This window comes from Cricetulus griseus (assembly GCF_003668045.3).
Source record: "Cricetulus griseus strain 17A/GY chromosome 1 unlocalized genomic scaffold, alternate assembly CriGri-PICRH-1.0 chr1_0, whole genome shotgun sequence".
In the NCBI taxonomy this organism is placed as follows: Eukaryota; Metazoa; Chordata; class Mammalia; order Rodentia; family Cricetidae; genus Cricetulus; species Cricetulus griseus.
Genome location: NW_023276806.1, coordinates 49,132,248 through 49,150,208, shown reverse-complemented (window position 1 = coordinate 49,150,208; position 17,961 = coordinate 49,132,248). Strand labels below are relative to the sequence as shown.

At 46.6% G+C, this 17,961-nt stretch overlaps 1 protein-coding gene across 1 annotated transcript; it reads right to left on the bottom strand.

The window, feature by feature from the left end:
* Positions 1–11,184: 11,184 nt before the first annotated feature.
* LOC100767530 (glutathione S-transferase) lies at positions 11,185–16,926 on the bottom strand. Its single transcript, XM_027395469.2, has 8 exons — positions 16,794–16,926; positions 16,450–16,525; positions 15,998–16,062; positions 15,605–15,686; positions 15,409–15,509; positions 14,489–14,584; positions 14,295–14,405; positions 11,185–11,651 (listed from the first exon to the last, which is right to left on the bottom strand). The coding sequence occupies exons 1-8, from the start codon at positions 16,827–16,829 to the stop codon at positions 11,562–11,564; spliced, it is 657 nt and encodes a 218-aa protein (XP_027251270.1). The 5' UTR covers positions 16,830–16,926; the 3' UTR covers positions 11,185–11,561.
* Positions 16,927–17,961: the final 1,035 nt, after the last annotated feature.

The following is a 17,961-nucleotide window of genomic DNA, read 5'->3' as shown; positions in this document are numbered from 1 at the left end:
TTCCCTCCAAACGTCATCAGAGACTCTGAACCCTAAACCAAAGGGCCACACCCTCATCCTGCGAGAAGCAGAAGAAAGATCCATGCAACCTCAGGTCCCAGGATTGTGACTGGGGTCCTCCAGGACCGTCAGCGTCTTCCTTTAGCGCCTTCCCGCCTAGTGGGTGCCTCAAAAGCTAAAGTGGAGCTTTCCTTTCCTTGAAGAACAAGGCTTTCACCCCTAGACTGTGGAAATCTTGGAAATCTGTCATTCAGCGAGGCCCAACTCTCAACAAAAGATAAAGCGGGGAGCCCCCAACTTGAATGTTTAATCCAGCACCTACCGCTGCGTCCAGAACAGCCAGTTTGTCAGCTCCCAGGCTTGCGCACCCACCACAGCTTTAAGCTCCACCTAAAGTCATTGGACATTCCATAACTTAGGAAGGACCCTAGGACAGGAACAATCAGAAAACAGATAGTCTTAGTATTTTCCTTTAGGAAATTGGGGGACGGGTTATATGCTCAGCAAGTTAGTAACCATATAAATAAGTCAGTATTTTTGATCCTGTCTGTGAGCTAAATCCAAGAACCAGACACTGAGGGCACAAGAAATCCAAGATAACCCCATCACACTGTAGGGTAGCTGGCTGACAGAATTTCACAGGGATTATCACAGTGCAAGGCAGCAAAGAGCTCACAACTGGCCTGTGCAATAGAGTGGGAGAGCTCGTGTTCCAAGAGGCTTGCTTTCAAGGGAAATAGGATGCTGTCCACACAGGATCCACTAACACTTTGCACAGGACACAAGGAGCACAGAGCCAGACGCTCAGCTGTCCAGATCCCTGGATTCTGGACTTTGCCAGCTGGGCTCTTGACACATGCCTGTCTGGATCTGGTAGGGTGGCTCAAATGGCCTTTCAAGTTACCCTGGGACATGGGTCTTGAGGTAACCTTCATGAGGACAATGTCCTATCAACAACAGGGTCCCACCTGCCCACTTTCTTCCTTGAAGGCAAGAGACTCTGTCAAAATCAAGGGACTTGTGCTTAATTGACCAGAGGATGACATCACCTTGTTTACAGGAACTTATCAGAAATAATGAAAAACAAATGACAGAACTGGAGGCTAAAATGGGTTTGCTAGTCAAAGGCCAAGGCTGTTGCTCTGTAGAAAGCACATTTTGGGATTAAGTCACCCTTTACTAGGTCTACAGGATATGAAGCCAACATGTCAATAAAGGTTTGCCCTCAGGAGGGTGAGGTGAGCAGCAAGGGTGCAGAGGACAGGCAGGGACTGTCTCTGTTTAATGAAACTAGAGAAGCCACATGCTTTGCAGGTCTCAGTGAGGATGCAAGCTCAGAGCCCACCTCACTGGAGCTGGCAATGCCTGGAAATGCTGCTTTAAGATTCACACTTGTCCACCTGCCCTCTTCAGGTTCCTGGAAGGTCCAAGCCCAGAAAATACCATGAGGCCTTAAGAACAATGTCCAGTGTTAAGACAATACTGTAGCCCAGAGAAAGACAATGCTATTCACACACGCACATAACTGCCTGGATCCATGAGCTCCAATGTATTAAATACTTGATCATTTGCTATTCTGAAGGTTATTATACAAGTTGCACTTAGAAAATTCAACTTTCTGGATTTATCTGGGGAAAAAACTGAGTTTTAAGAGCTAAGATCAACTAGAATAACAGGCTTAGAAGACATTAAAACAGTTTTACATGGAACAGAAGTTGGGCCATAGTATCCATCAGGTTGTTTCCTCCGTTATTCAAATTGAGTTCCCAGCAAAGATGCCCCATGGATAAGAAGGCCCTTGGTGTGAACTGTGAAGACCACAATTGCAGGGGGCATTTTGCAAGGATGAGCCACATTAGCGTATTTCCAGACACTAAGTGACTGGAGAAGGGAGAGTGGATGGCAGGAGGAGGAACCCTTGCTGGCCAGCATGAGAACTCAGAGGAACTGGAAGGGAGGCAGAGCCCTGGAGCCCTTCAGAGGAGAGAACTGCTCTACAGAGAGGGAAAGTGCTGAAACACAAGTCCTCAATGCAGGGTCCCCAGAGTCTGAGATCACCATCCCTCTGAATGAGGGGGGTCTCTGAAAGGCAACAGGGAGCAGTGGGGACTGGGGACATGGAAAGATACTGAAGCCAGGACTGTCCTGTCCTGTCCTGGAGATTGTAATCCCAGTGTTGATCACTGATCCTCTGGCTGTCTCTGTGCTCAGTCACAAGTTCACAGCACAGCCAGTTCAGGTGACTCAAAAGGACACTGTGCATGAAAAATCTAAATATATTGGAGGGAATTTGACATCTGAAATGGAATCCATAATTCCTTCCAGTCTAATGGGTGACAATCTAACCTTGTCAATGCAAATTCACAGAATTCTACAGATACTAGCTTCTGAATTTTTAGAGACTACAGGAGAAATGAGTACCAACAAACGAGCTACATGTTCTCTGTCTCATGAGAACTTATAAAGCTCTCTGACATGCTGACTTTCTGGATAAACTTGGAAATAGAGACGATGCATAACATTTTCTCATTTATGTAGGCAATAATGAAATGAATATCACTATGTCCCAGACATGGCAGCTCAGAGCCGAGACAAAGAATGTCACACATCCCTGTGATAGGGAGAACTGGGTGAAGGGCTGGGGATGAAAATCCAGAATGAGGGAACTTGTGCAGCCTGTCACCACTGAGAAGGGATGGAAACTGAATCTTCAGGTTATGTTTTCATCAGAGAACAGGCAATCTGAGACGATGATGGATTAAAACCCTAGGAAAACAAAGCTATCTTCATATCCAGTGGGTTTTACAGAGTTAGATGTAGTTTCAGGGAAGCAACTGTGTGGCATGGATGAAGCCCTGGGTATAAGCCTCATGCCTTGTATTTTTCCTTTCTATGGATGTTGGACTCCAGACTCTCATTTTAAATTTTGAGTCTAGTTAGTGTCTGCCTGGATCAGCCCTGTGTCCTCTAGACATCATCTGGGCTAGAAAATTAACTCAGAACAAACAAGCTATTGACCAGGCATACCTGAAGATTCCATTCTACAATATAAAATACAAAGTGTCCCATCCTTCTCCCATCCTAGCATTCCCCACTACTAAATATCAGACTTATACCTATAACAATCTGTCTAATGTAAAAGACATCCTGCCTCTGTGTGTGCAGCCACTCAGCAGCACAGCTTCTTTTGGGTATGAGAATTTTCCAGCACACTTACACTCATCAGAGCACAGCATAAGCAACAGTTAATAGTTAGTGCTAAATGCACAAAGAACAAGAAAACCAGGGCACTTTCCCAAGGCCTGTGAGGTCTGAGAGCCAGGAGGAGAGAAAAGACAGATCAAAGCTGAAGAAACATGCCACTTCGGTATATAGGCAGTTTCAAGAACTGTCATACCCTTCTCTGGGGTCTAAACACCTTCCAGCATACTGTGCAACAGCACATTCACTAGTGATATTGAAGTATGCAATATAGTTAAGGATGCAGACATAGTTAAGCTCAGCAGTTGTGGAGCATGGGTGAAACCCTATGTGCAAGCTGTATATACATCAAGACATAAAAATTGCTAAAGAGACACAAAGAGAGATGGGAACCAAGAAGGGAAAGAAGGGAGGGAGGAAGAAAGGGAAGGAGGAAAAGGAGGAGGGAGGGAGGGAAGGAAAGAAGAGGAGAGGAAGAAAAAAGAAGGGAGGAGGAGAAGAGCAAAGAAAAGAAAAGTGTTATTTAAACAAGTTAACATTTCTCAATGGCTGAAAAGCAGCCAAGATCAATGTGTAAAGTTTTGCAGAAAACAAACTAAGAAGAAAAATACTCAGACTTCCACCAAGACTCATGAGAACCCAGTAACCCTGTCAACAAACCTCAACAAAATTGATAGAGTATTACTCCAAGAAGAAAAAGACAAAAAGAAATTCCATAGGCCCTAGCAATGTGACTCAGTTGGTAGAGTGTGGTCTAGAATTCACAGAACCCCGGGATCTATCCCCAGCACCCCACAAACCAAGCATGTGGGCACTCACCTAATCTCAGCTCTCAGAAGGGGGGAGTTGGAAGATAAGTAGTCCAAGGTCATCCCCAGCTGTATAAGCAGTTTAAGGCTAGCTATTTGAGATATGAGACCCTGCTTCAAATGGGAAGAAATGTAAATTATAAGTTCATAAGAATTAGATAGAGAACAGAGACATATAAATCTGTATAAATGTAAAACTAGGGATCCATTTCTTCCATATACACACATTAATGCTATACTGAACCGGGTCTTGTGCAAATAAAACAAAATGTGGATTGAAATATTAAAGGAATTAATAAGGCACAATAAATAGTGGAACAGAAGATACTTGGTTTTCAGGAACTGGCTGGATGGAATTTCAAAACCTCCCAAAACTAGGAAGCTCCACCAATTGTCCTGAACTACTCTCGGGTTGGCATAAATGTCCACCTGGATGGTGGCACAGTGATGATGGCTGTAGTGCAAAAAGGAAATTGACTCTCTGGTTAGCTTCTGTGAGGTTCCTGAGCCCATGCCTCCTGCCCTGCTACAGGAGACCCCATCTCTCTATATATTCATAGAAATATTCCTGGGTTCAGAGCTAAGCTCCTAGCCTAGGTTTGCACACAAACTGAACTTTCAATAGGGCAAAGGAGTCCAACAGTTCAGTGCAACGTAGAAGAGACCTTACTCAGACCCACAAAAAATCAGGATGAAATAGGACACTGGGGGAAGGGTTCAGAAAGAAGGCCCCATCATGGTTATAATCAAGTCCCTGAGAGCAGAAAGTCCAAGTTCCATCACTTGGTGCCTTATGTTACTCTCACTGAGCCAAAACTGACCTCATCTCTAGGCCTGATAAGGGACCAGGCTAAATAACACCCACGCCTGCCATTGACCTGCTAATAGGACAGAAAGGGTCACACAGTTTCAAGAGTTCAAACATGACTTCATGCCCTCAAAATGCATCCAGGTGCATCCAGCCTCCAATGCAACCCTCAGCTGCCCTCTCCTGCCTCATCCTCTTTCTCTCACCACAGCCGTGAAAGCTCTTGCATGAGCCCCAAGACCATTAGCCTGGACAGATCCAGCACTGCTGAGACTAGCTGAGAAATTGGGGTTATATATTATTTATTTATAATTTAATAAAGCCACTGGAGATCAAAATGCAAAGTTAATCACAGCCATAGAAGCCTGGTGGTGGTGGCGCACACGTTTGATCCCAGGACTCAGAAGACAGAGGCAGACAGATCTCTGTGAGTTCAAGACCACCCTGGACTACACGATAGTGAATCAGTCTAAAGAGTAGCAGAGCTCACACCTTTAATCCCAGCATTTAGGATCACACGCCTTTAATCCAGCACTAGGGAGGTGGAAACAGGAGAGATAATGAAAGGAATATAAGGCAGGAGGAGACAGGAGCTCAGACTGCAGTCTGAGGCTTGGTGGAGAGCGGTGCAGTCAGCATTGCAGTCTGAGTATTCCTAGAGACAAGATCTCCCATTTTGGTCTGAGGTAGAGGTAAGAGTTGATAGCTGGCTGCTTTGCTTTTCTGATCTTTATCGTGAGCCACAATATCTGTCTCTGGGTTTATATTATTCATGCTACAGAGAAAGTGTGTAACTTGAAATATGTAAGGCAGAAAAACAGACTCCAGGCAAAATACTTGTTTCCCTAACACCTCCAAATCTCTACTGAAGTAGGTTGTATGTATCACTAAGAAAGTAGATTCTTAGTGACCTGTGGTTGTCTGTGAGTGAGAGCCAGGCTAGGCTCCAGCACCCAGTAGATACCAGATCACAGTCTGAGATCTCCTATCTCTCTGTCTCTGTTACTCTGTCTCTCTGTCTCTCTGATTCCCTCAGTCCCAGGATGAGGACATCTGTACCTGTCCCACTGTGCCTGACACCATGCCTCATACAAAGGACAATGCTGGAGAATATGTCCCATTTCACAGAGAATCGCTGTGGGAATGCCCATGTTAGTCAGGTGTCTGTTACTGAGACAAAGTAGCAGAGAAAATCAGCCTAAGTGAGGAAATCTTTATTCTTTCTCAGGGTCTCAAAGGTTCCAATCCGTGATCTCTTGGCTTCACGATGAGGAAGAACATATGGTAAAGAGAGGGTGCTGGAGAAAACCTTCTCACCACATAGTGCCAGGAAGCAAGGGGAGAGGAGAGGGAAGACTTCAATGCACCCCTCAGGCTCACCACATCTAATGCCTACAACCTCCTACCAGGGCCCCCTCGGGTTCCCACTGCCTCTCAATAGCTTTTTATTAATCCCTTAACTATACTTATTTCATTGATGGGACACAGATTCAGGTTGCAATCGATCCCCAAAGGTCCCACAGCAGAACTGCAAATTAGCACATTAGCACTGACTGAACTCCTAGTGAAGCTGCTGTCTACAGAAGTGATGGGAGATCAGACAGGAATGCAGCTCTGTCAGCCTGGCATGATGGTGCACATCTGTAAAGCCAGCACCCACTTGTTATGTGTCAGAGCTTGTAACGTATCCGTCCGGACCCCTCCCTGTAAGGGACAGTGTAAGCCACGTCTGCTAGAAGCTGGCTACAAGTGTGCCTGACCACACCTGTCAGGGCGTGGTCAAAGTGAGGTCAGGATGATGAGTGATACGGTTTTAAGAAACTGCACCTCCCCACCCCCCTTTAAAGTCCCAGCTAAAGAGTCAGCTGCTATTCTGTTGTGAATTGGTGCTTTTCTCTGGCTGCTTTCAGTCAGATCATGTGGAATACACCATGATGCTGAGTCTCAACAAGAACATTGCTGAAAAGATGGATCAGCAATTAAGACGCCCATGGCTCTTGCAGAGGGATCAGAGTTTGGTTCCCATTACCCACATGGGATGGCTTAATCACCGGTAACTCCAGCTCCAGAGGATCTGGCCACTGAGGGCACCCTGCATGCATGTGCGCACATGTGTGTATGTACTCACACACAGGAACAATGACCATACATTAAAACGCCATTTAGTTTGGTTTTAAAATTTTAAAATCTGAGGACAGCAAAAAAGCAAGAACAATATCACCAACCCATTGTCCCTGAGTGTGTTCCCACTGATGCAAACTCCGTTCTGTGGGTTGAACTCAGGGGGCTGTGAATATCTGACTGCATCCAGCCATGGACATATTAGAACTGATTGCTCCTCAGACGTCCAGAGCTTTACCCAGTAAGATTTCAAAAGAATGAAATAAACATTTATGGAGATTTCTATAAAATAAAGGAGTAACTGGGGCTTAAAAGATGGAAGAAGAGGACAGTGGTCCTCTCCACCCTGAGATAGACGTTACATACTGGCATACTAGTCTGCAGGGCAAGTAATGTTTCAGAACTGCCTCTTAGGATAATTTGTTGACTCAATTAAACCAAGAAACACAAACACAGGGTTCAGATACACTTACATAGAGTTCATAACCCAGGGTTCCATGACAGTTCATCTTGGGATTCTTGTTTTCATTAATTGAGCTAGAAACAAACAGTATGAACCAGCTGGACCAAAGCCCATGGCTCAAGCCAAGGTCAGAAGTAGAGAGGTTTTCAGGACAGACTTTACTCTCTGGGGACTGAAGGATCACTCTGGGAGAATAGACACTGTCTTGATATTGGTGGGCCCTGATGACAGTGCTCACTTGCTACAATTGGGGTTTTGAATGACAGTGACAACAACATGGGGAGCGACCTAGAATGTAAGCACCTATGAGAGTTCAAAATGGAAACAGGACCTAGGTTCATAGGAACCCAAGTGTCCTGGCCCCAATCCAACCTAGCTCACCCCAGTTCAGGACCCTGGTGATTCAGAAGGGCTGGGTAGCGGGTTCTGACAACCTGAGTCTGAGTAGCTATAGCTGGCTTCCCAATGTCCAAATGTGTAGGAAGCCGGTTCCTGCATTATCCATTACAATAATAGGTGCCTGAAGACACCAAGATGTAAATTACTTCACAGGCGCTGGGTAATCTCCATTCCTTTGATCTCTGCCTATCCCGTGGCTCATTTTGGCCTGAGGAGCTGAAGCCATTCATAGGGTAACACGTCCCAGGCGGCTGGTCAGCCTTTATAAGGGATGGTTTTCTTAGTTCAGTGTCTCCGCTCTGGAAAGCTTATGCTCTCCCCTCACAAGATGCATTAAAGCTTGTCTGCAGAAGGATCCGAGTGTCCCGTGTATGATTTCTTGCTGGCGAGAAATACAGAGCGCGCGGGACACAAATGAACCTTCTCTTTTGCCCATGTACAAGCCACACAGTGACACCCTCAGTACTTCACCCCAACTAAGCTTATGTCCCCCAACTTACAGCCTAGGCTAGTTTCATGTAGAGATATGATGTTTGTGGATGGTGTAACAAAAGTGGCACTAATCTAGGGATCTTGTACCTGACTATATCCACACACTCAGTTTTGGCAGTGGTGAGTGTTTGCACATGACGGATAACTTCCTACATCATCTCCATAATGGGAACTTGCTACCTTGGCTTGGGGCTCCCTCTGTCTCTCTCTTTCTTTCCAATTCTCGATACTCGTGACACAACATCCTGTGAGGCAGCAGGGCCACAGTCACGAAGAGCTAAATAACTGAACAATGCCATGGAGCTGGCCACTCCACCTCCCGTATGTTTCCCATGGAATTTACACATGGAAAATGAACTTTTTTCCCCCACTGAGTGGGGTCTGTCTTGGCTGATTCCTTCTCCACTAACACAATAGGAGTGAGAAACATTAGCCATGCTGTGTAAAAACAGTATGTGGTGGCAGCCCAAATCCAAGGAGTGCCAGTCCTTCCTGGATGAGCTACAGACACTTGAACAGACACAGTACCCAGTCCCGATGATACAGACAATCTAAAGGGCCTGGATTTCTGGTAGATTCTGGACACTTAAGTCTTCGACTTTTTTGTTTGTTTGTTTGTTTGTTTGTTCCAAGACAGGGTTTTTCTGTGTAACAGCTCTGGCTGTCCTGGAACTCACTTTGTAGACCAGTCTGGCCTCAAACTCATAGAGATCCACCTGCCTCTGCCTCCTGAGTGCTGAGAATAAAGGCTTCCACTCCCACCGCCCAGCAGGTCATTGATTGCCCCCCCCCCCGTGAGTTTAAAAGCCATACTTTACAGCACTTTTACCTGAGGCTTCAATTTTCTAATTTTGATATTAATATTCAGAAAATTGTTTTCATTTACAATTCTCTTTGTCTGCCATGTCTTCCTCTTTACATATGGAGTAATTTGAACTTCTTTTGGTTTGCATAGACTCCGTACCCCAGAGTTCCATGTTTTACCATGGAGAGAATGTGGCCTGCAAAACTTAAGTACTGGCCCCATGTGGTGAACGTTTGCCAACCTCTGTTCTACGTCCATGGCCACTTTAGTGCAGTGTAGTAATTTTATTCTCCCTACTTAACATCATCAGAGCCGCTCCTGATCTCATTACATCCTTTCCAGTTTATCTTCTTTGTCTTTTAGTTAAAATTTAACAAATATTGACTGAACTAATGTGAACTTACCAGTTTCATGAACCTTTTCACTTCTATCAATTTTTATCTTACAACCTTTATCTTTTAATTCCTCCTTTCTTCCTGCAAACTTGGGCTTGCTAGCAACACCCTTCAGGGTTCTCATCCAGAGATGCTGCCTGGTACAAGGAAGTCACAGGCTCTGCCTGACAAACGCCAGAATCTATGATCCAGCCACTGACAGAGGAACCCATTCAGTATGTGCTTCTGCAATGTGCCCAAGTCCTTCATGGGTGACTTGATGCAAAATGCCCACAGCTTTTTGATCATATGCTGTGGCACTGGGGCCCAGCACACCAGGCTGGCCTATCCCCAGCCATGCTCTTCCACAGGCAGTTACACCACTAAGCCTGCTGAGCTGAGAGAGCCTCTTGGCTCAGAGTCCAGCACCATTGCAAGGACATGTTACTGTAATGCCTCTGGAAAAGATGGCATTTCTTTTGGGTGGGACCAGGATTAACCCCTAGCGCTTGAACTGACTTGTTTGGAGCCCATTCTCTTTGGCGGGATACCTTGCTCAGCCTAGATATTGGCGGGGGGGGGGGGGGGGGCATTGGCCTCACCTCAAACTAAGGTGCCAGAGTTAGCTGACTCCCCATGGGAAGCCTTACCCTTTCTATTGAGTGGATGGGGGGTGTGGTGGGGGAAAGGAGGGGTAGCAGGAAGAGGGGAGGGGGTGGAAACTGGGATTAGTATGTTAAAGGAGAAAAGATTGTTTTTAAAATAAAAAAGAAGTTTCTTTCCAGAGGTCTAACCCCTGCCACTGGTTGTATGGACTGGCCAAACTTCTCTGGAGAGGATTTATTCATATTCCAAATTTTCCATTCATCAACCATGTGCCGAGCCAGCCATGCATATCAAAAGTGAGCAATCCAAAGCGAGCAGTGTGGCCCACACCTGTAATCCCAGTATTCAGGACGTAGACAAAGGAGAATTATGAGATCAAGGGCCATCTCAGCCACTTAGTGAGTGAGGACCCAGCCAGCGTGGGGGCCACGAGACCCCAGATCAAAACCAACAACAACCAGAGGCTGGAGACAAGTGTCAGAAGTTAAGAGTCCACTGCTCTCAGAGCAGTTCTGTTCCCAGCACCCATATGCCCATCTGTAATGCTAACTCCAGGAGTCTGATGCCCTCTTCTGGCGTCTGCTGGCATCAGGTACCCATGTGGTACCCATACACACATGCTGGCAAAAACTCATGCACATAAAATAAAATTAAATACAGCTTAAAAAATGAACAAGAGATGAGGGAGAGGGAGAAAGGGAGCAATCCTTCAGTCCACTTCAATTGAGTTGAGGGAAAGACATCAATTGCAGACAGTAGGGAATGTTAATGAAGAAAACTGTTGGCAACATAACCAAGGGTTGTGTGTTCAGCTTAGGATAGCTGATGAGAAGATGACCAGCCAAGGCCAGCCTGCTCAACCCTCCCCTTCAGCACAGGATTTCTCTGAAACATGACACAAGCTACACACGGACATCTGAGGCACTGCAGCTGAAGAATAATTGAGAAATGAAGATCTCTTCCAGGGGAATATCCAAATATCCAGGGACATCTAGGACTTTAAGTCACTCAGAGTCCCTACAATTCTTTCTCCAGCTCCTCCTGCAAACAACAAAACAGAGACCACCCAAAAAGAAAACACAGAGAGTCACAGCAGCAAAACAAGAAACAGAACAAATGTCATTCAGACTTTACTGGGGATCAAACAGGGCCCAGTTGCTCACTCTGGGGACCAGGGCCAGCACACAGGCAGATTTGATCTCTCAAGCCTTGCTGGATTCTGGGGTCTGGTACCTTCCTCCAAACAGCAGTGAGGAATGGCAGGATTCAGGGCAGGGCAAAGGAATAGGAGCAGGAGACTGATAACGGAATGTGGAGTCCAAGGATCCAGAGGCTTGACTGAAGGAAGGGCTTGTGAGAAGAAACAGAGGAATAGGGAACCGAAAGGAGAAGAAACAACATTTGGTGGGGTCACAGAGCCACACCTGAGGGCCAAAGCCAGCAGGCAATCATGAGTATTCTGTCAGGGCTGGGCTTTGTAGTCCTATTTTGAGTTCCAAAAGGCCATCTTTGCAAAGATTGGTTTGGAGGTAAAGCGGCTACTTTTCATGTAGTCAGATATCTTCTTCAGGCCCTGCAAGGGGGAGGAGAAAGCGGGAATTCAGGATCTGCGGCCCCACTCAGTGTACAGGTTTCACTCTAAGAACCCAAACACAGCCTAAGCTGCTCAGGTGCCCAAGGCTGTAAGAAAATGCTGTGATTCCCAGAATGGAGGAGAAACACTGCTTTCAGCCGTGTGTCCATCTGCAGCTGCAGTACATGTACGGATGAATCACTCCACAACATCCTGAAGAACAGTGTTGTGCTCTGCGTTCAACAGGAGAGAGGCCAACACACACAGAGACTAAACATGTCCCTCCTACTCACACTGAGAGAAAGACAACAGTCTATACCCCTGTCTATATGGGAGGACCCCTGCATCATCCATTCCTGCTCTTTCGGCTCACTCACCAAGCAAGAAATCCCTTGTTACTCTCTGTTTACACAAACACTCGTGCTTTTTTTTTCTAGCAGACTCCTTCTTACCTGTTATTCCACATGGAGAAGGGGCCAAGAAGGGCAAAGGCGCTAATAACCAGCCAGTGTAGCAAATATCTCACTCAGTACCTCAGCAAATTCTGACTTAATGAGGAGAGGAATAATTGAACCAGCAAGCAGAGAGTGGAGTGATCTTTGCCATTCTCTTGAAGCAGAAAAATCTGAACGTTAAGACCTGGCAGCTGAATGCATCCTCAGTATGTCCATCCTACTGCCCCCAGCCCTGCAAGAGAAGGGCTACAGAATGACGCTGCTGTGTGCCCTCTTTCCAGTACAGTGCCTAGATAAGCTGTGAAGAATTCAAAGTTCTGGGGCTGCCTGTACTCAATAGGGCAGGCTTAGCTGGTCTTGAACTGCAGGCTCCCACACTCTCCCACTGTGCTTTACAGTCAGTTCGTACACAATGTCCAGAGCTGAGCAGCCTGAACCAGAATGCGAGCTGATGAAAACTAGCAAAACACATCACCTTTTGGACAGTGAGGGCAGAACAAATTGCTAAGATTCCCACTGGACTACAGCTATACTAAGATTCCCACTGGACTGCAGCCTTGGTCCCCCGAATCTCTAATAAAGTAGGTTTTGTGGCTATTACATGTACCTCATAGTCAGGCATGCCTGCCACTCCTGCATCCCTAGATGGAGATGCATCTTTCCAAGTCCCACTGAGCTGAAAACTGTACCACAAACAGAGACACCAGAGAAGGTGAATGAAACAAAATCCCATCTCAACGATCTCACAGGAAAACATCAAGCTATTGCTGAGAAGGAAGATGAAAGGAAAGAAACAGGATACCTAAAGATCAAACAAGTCAGGGTTTCCTCCTCCAACAGCACTGATCTGTCCACTCAGCCTGGCACCAGCTGTAGCCCTGGGTCCCAGTGCTTCCCCAGTCAGGGATATGACTGAGCAAAGAACTGGACAGGCCAGATGTGCGTGCTGCATCTTGTCACTGCACGTCTGTCCTGCTGGATTCCCCCTCTGAACAGCACTTGCTATACACTCCTGACATGTCCTGAATATCCATAGGCCTCAGGGATGGAAAATCCAGGCTCCATGGCAACCCATGGCTTTTTTTTTTTCCTTTGGCATCAGTGAGATCTACTGTCCTTTGTTCTTGGAAGCTAGAAACACACATGGAAACAAACACAACCTCCTCCAATGATATTGGTTCCCTGAGAAACTGCCAGTCTCTACAATCAGCTTCCTTAACAGTCCAATGGCATTGACATTTCTATGTAACATGTAGGTTGTGATGAAAAATGTCATGCAGTGGATCTAAGAACTGCACACAGTTCAGTGTTCAACAAATGCTAATTATTCCTCATTTCCATTCCAAGAAGTGGAAAGGTATGCTAGTTTGAAAGAAAATGCCCCCAAAGGGAGTAGCACTATTAAAAGGTGTAGCCTTGTTGGAGATCTGAAGAGCACTTTGACATCAGACATGGAGAACCAGAGTTTGGAGATTGCCCAGCTAGTTTTCGGTCTTGCTTCGATCCTGTATTTCCTGACTATGCCTCTTCCCGTGTTTTGGAATGGTAATGTATATCCTGATTTTGATTTTACAGGGGATTGCAGTTAAGAGATTGTATGAATCTCAGAAGAGACTTTGAACTTTAGACTTTTAAGTAAGTTTGTGACTGTTATTGACTATGGGGACATTTGAAGTTGGACTGAATGCATTTGTGCATTATGATATTGCTACTAAACTTTGGAAGCCAGGGAGTGAAATGTGGTGGTTTGAAAAAACAAAATGGCCCCAAAAGGGAGTGGCACTGTTAAGAGGTATGGCTCTATCGGAGTAGGTGGGGTGTTGTTGGAGGCTGTGCCTCACTGTGGAGAGGTATTACTTTGAGGTTTCCTTTGCTCAAGATATTGTCCAGTGTGTCAGACCACTTCCTGTTGCCTTTAGATCAACATGTAGAATTCTCAGCTACTTCTCCAGCACGGTGTCTGCCTGAATGCTGCCATACTCCCAGCCGCCCTGCTCCCTGCCATAATGATAATGGACTGAATCTAAAAACTGTAAGCCCCCACCTCAGTTAAACGTTTTCCTTGTAAGAGTTGTCATGGTCATGGTGTCTCTTCACAGCAATAGAAACCCTAACTAAGACAAAAGGCATCCTGGAAAGGGGGAAGGGAAATTAGGACATCCAGTAGGAAGAGGGATCAGGGTATCACCTCAAAGCGTGCCAAGAAGTCCTTCAGGTTTGGAAACGAATCCAGGCACTTGGGTGCAAATATACGGTGCTGGTCAAGGATATCATAAACGAGGAAATCCGCATAGGTGACCTGAAGAAAGCAAACAGTGAGTGTGCTAGAATTTGATGCCTGGGAAGAACGGCAACTCCTCCTCCCCACCAACTGCCCTTTACCTTGTCCCCTGCAAACCATGGTCTCTTGCCCAGGAACTCAGAGTAGAGCTTCATCTTCTCGGGGAGACCCTCTAAGTACTCTGGCTTTCGTTTCTCCTGAAGAAAAAAAAAAAAACCAGCTTTCACCATCCTCAGACACAGGCTCCCTGGCAGAGGCTGGCCTTGAAGGGCTGTGCAGTCCCCAGCAGGCAGAGAAGTGGTGGTGCTCTCCCTGCCCTCCCACTCACACCGTCCTGGTCTCTACCACAGTTGGGGACCACTGTGCATCAGACCCAAGACAGCTCTGGGCACCTGGCTCTGAACTCTGAACTCACATGAGGCAGAAGCAAACAAGCAAACACCGAGAGAACAGTCAGGGTTCTACCTACTGGGGGTGAGGGGTGAGGACTTTGGTACAGTTTCCAAAGAGATGAGATGAATTTGAGAGGGCAAAGGAAACAGAAAGAGGATCAAAGGCCTTTGGCCAACTGAATCGCTTATTGAGAACATCTGCTTATCTCTGTGGGTGTCAAGGACACAGCTCTGGGAAGCCATCTGAGAAGAGTGTGCCCCCCCCGCCCCCGCCCCAGCTCCAGTTCCTTCTTCTCATAGTGTGAGGTGTGTGTTGCAGATGTAGCATCACTTTAGGACACTGCAGGACAAGGCCCAGGACAGAACCAGCAGTTGGAACTGGAGCATTCTGAACTCTGTCTATACTATCAGGGGCTGGGGTTGCACTGTGGAGTCTGGACTGGATCTTAAGACTTAGGGGCCATGACTGGGAATTTGCATTTGGCACACTGAGTGTCAGGATTACCCTGTCGCAGTTTCAAATGCTGTACAATGGGTAGCACTGAGAGGCTCTGGTGGCAAACTGGACCTTAGTGGATTCTAGGGTAAGAGTACAGGGTGAGCTCCAACTCAGCAATGGTGGGACTCACAAAGTCAGGGCTGTAGCAAACCATGGCCAGCTGCATGCGGGTGTCCATAGCCTGGTTCTCCAAAATGTCCACCCGAATCCTCTCCTCCTCTGTCTCCCCACCTGCAGCACACACAGCATAGAGTCACTCTCAGCATAGCCCAAACCAAACCACGATGATGGCTTCTGTCCTTCTCCCTGCAGCCAGCCCGACTCACACAGGTTGTGCTTGCGGGCAATGTAGCGCAGGATGGCGTTGCTCTGGGTGATCTTGTGGGACCCATCAATTAAGTAGGGCAGCTGGAAAGACAAGCAGGGATGGTCAGATGGGATATGGGGTCTCATCGTCACTTCCCTGAGAAAGGACACACATGGGGCCTGGCACCCAGTGTGCCTAGCCTGGAAAGCCACCAATGAACACAGTGCACACTGAATGGAAGAGCTGGGACAGATGACACGAAGAGCTGGGACACAGCCCATCACAGGAACACTGCAGCCACCAGAGATGGGAGCAGGAGATCAGAAGCTCTGATCCCAACCCCCCTCAGCCAGGTGAGGAGATGAGGTGAGGATGCCATGCCCTCCCCAGACCTGCCCTTCCCTGCACCTACATTGGGAAAGTCCAGGCCCAGCTTGAACTTCTCATTCAGCCACTGGCTTCTGTCAAAGTTGGGAGCTGTTGTGGATGAGATGAAGTGAAAGAAGGCACCCTAGTGCCCCAGATTCCCTCTCTAGGGACCTTTCCAAGGAGTCAGGAATGAGAACCCCACCCCCAAGAAGGAGATCTGCAACATGACCCACTTTTGCACATCCCAATGGTTTAGAATGCTTGTTAGTACTGGGGACCCTCCATCACTGAAATTTACAAAATATTAAAGCACGCCCTAGAGGAAAACATCATTCAATTCCTGTAGAAGGTAACCTAGTCCTCCACTGGAAGACTAAATCCAAGGAGATTTCTAGAAGGGACAGCCCTGAAGAGATGAGCAACAAGGGGTCAGACAAGTGTTGCTGGGCACCAATGAGCAGGGGAGCCCAGGTCTGACCAACAGGGTGTAATCACCGTCCCCCATGGCGTATCTCTTTTCCTCATAGCTTGTATCTGTGTACTCCAAGAGCAGGCAGATGGCATGAGACAGCTGTAAAGATGGCATATGACAGGTCACAGATGGGGAAACTCTGACAGTCTTCCTTAGCCACCTCTTGGTGAGCCTCCAATTTACACCTACAATCTCCCTACAAGCTCAACACACAGGCCACATAAGCACAAGCTCTCTTGAGCTTGAACTTCCCGTGATAGGCAAAGCTTTCCATCAAGTTCTGAACTCCATCTATCTCCTAGAAATCAGCCCTAGCTACTTCCCACCCCATATCTCTGTCCCACCCAGCAGCAGATCTTTCACTTACCCCACGTATATCCCAGTAACCCAGTGTCATGGGCATGGTGCTGGTGCAGAGCGGGTCAAACTGGACTTTGTTGGTTTGAGCTTTCTGTTAATATCCTAGGCTAGAAGGGAGGAGGTGGGACTTGGTTCTGCTTTCCTATTGGACTATTGGCCTACAGAGTCTCAAATTTCAGACATTCCAGTGCAGGGAGTGCTGGAGGAAGGAGCCAGGGAGCCAGGGGCAGGACAGAATAAATCCAGCCTCATCTCAGACTGACTCAGGAAGCAAAAGGCAGGCCTAAGCTAGTACCTGTGCCAGCAGCTCCCTGTTCTCCCTCTGGTGTGCTGCGTCCATGGAGACAGATGTGCAGCTGGAGACACTCTTGATGACTGTTCATTACCTTCCTGGCATTGTTTACACTTCATCATCAGCTGCTTGATCTGGTTCTGAGTGCATCCTGGTGGCTGAGCCAGAACAAGACAGGATACCTCAAGCCTGAGACATTAGTGCTGCCTGTGCTCCCAGATGGCACGAAGGACTCTGCTAAGCTGGGCAACTCAGAGCCATACACACATACCACCTGTAGATGGGTGAGAAATATTCATGATCCCTGAGCACCAGGAAGATGTAAAAACAAAACCATAATGAGACACACCTTTTCCTTATTCAAAAGTATCGGATCAGGTGAGAACATGGACAGAAGAGAACTCTTGGATACTGCAGATAAGAGTGTAAATTATCACAACCATTATGGAAAACAATCTGGTGTTCCTACAATAAACCAAAAATAGAGCTATCATGTGATCTGGCAAGGCCAATACTGGGTATATATCCACAGGAAATGATATTGGTATGCTAAAGAGTGCACACTTTACAGTAACCAAGAAATGGATGTTATCTAAAAAGCCATCTACTAATAAGTAGATAGAGAATGTGGTACATGTGTGCCACAGAAAACTATTAACTATATTTTTAAAAAGGGAAAAAGAGAACAAAACTAGAGAAACGAGATTCTTGTCTCTCATCCTGGAAAAAACAAACAAGCAAGCAAACTCAAAATGAATCAGAAGCCTTAATTAAGACTTGAAATTTAGAAATTATTAGAAGGAAACACTCCAAGATAAGCTCTAAGATGTAGGCATAGATGATGTTTTTTTCTGGACTAGGGTTCAGTAGTTCAGAAAATAAA

What these genes read in the sequence shown, in the direction of transcription:
- LOC100767530 (XM_027395469.2), bottom strand. Translation starts at nt 16,829, where the DNA reads ATGCCCATGACACTGGGTTACTGGGATATACGTGGG. An exon ending in GTTACTGGGATATACGTGGG is followed by an intron (nt 16,526 to 16,793) that starts GTAAGTGAAAGA and finishes CCATCTTTACAG; the next exon opens with CTGTCTCATGCCATCTGCCT. An exon ending in TGCCCGCAAGCACAACCTGT is followed by an intron (nt 15,510 to 15,604) that starts GTGAGTCGGGCT and finishes TGTGTGCTGCAG; the next exon opens with GTGGGGAGACAGAGGAGGAG.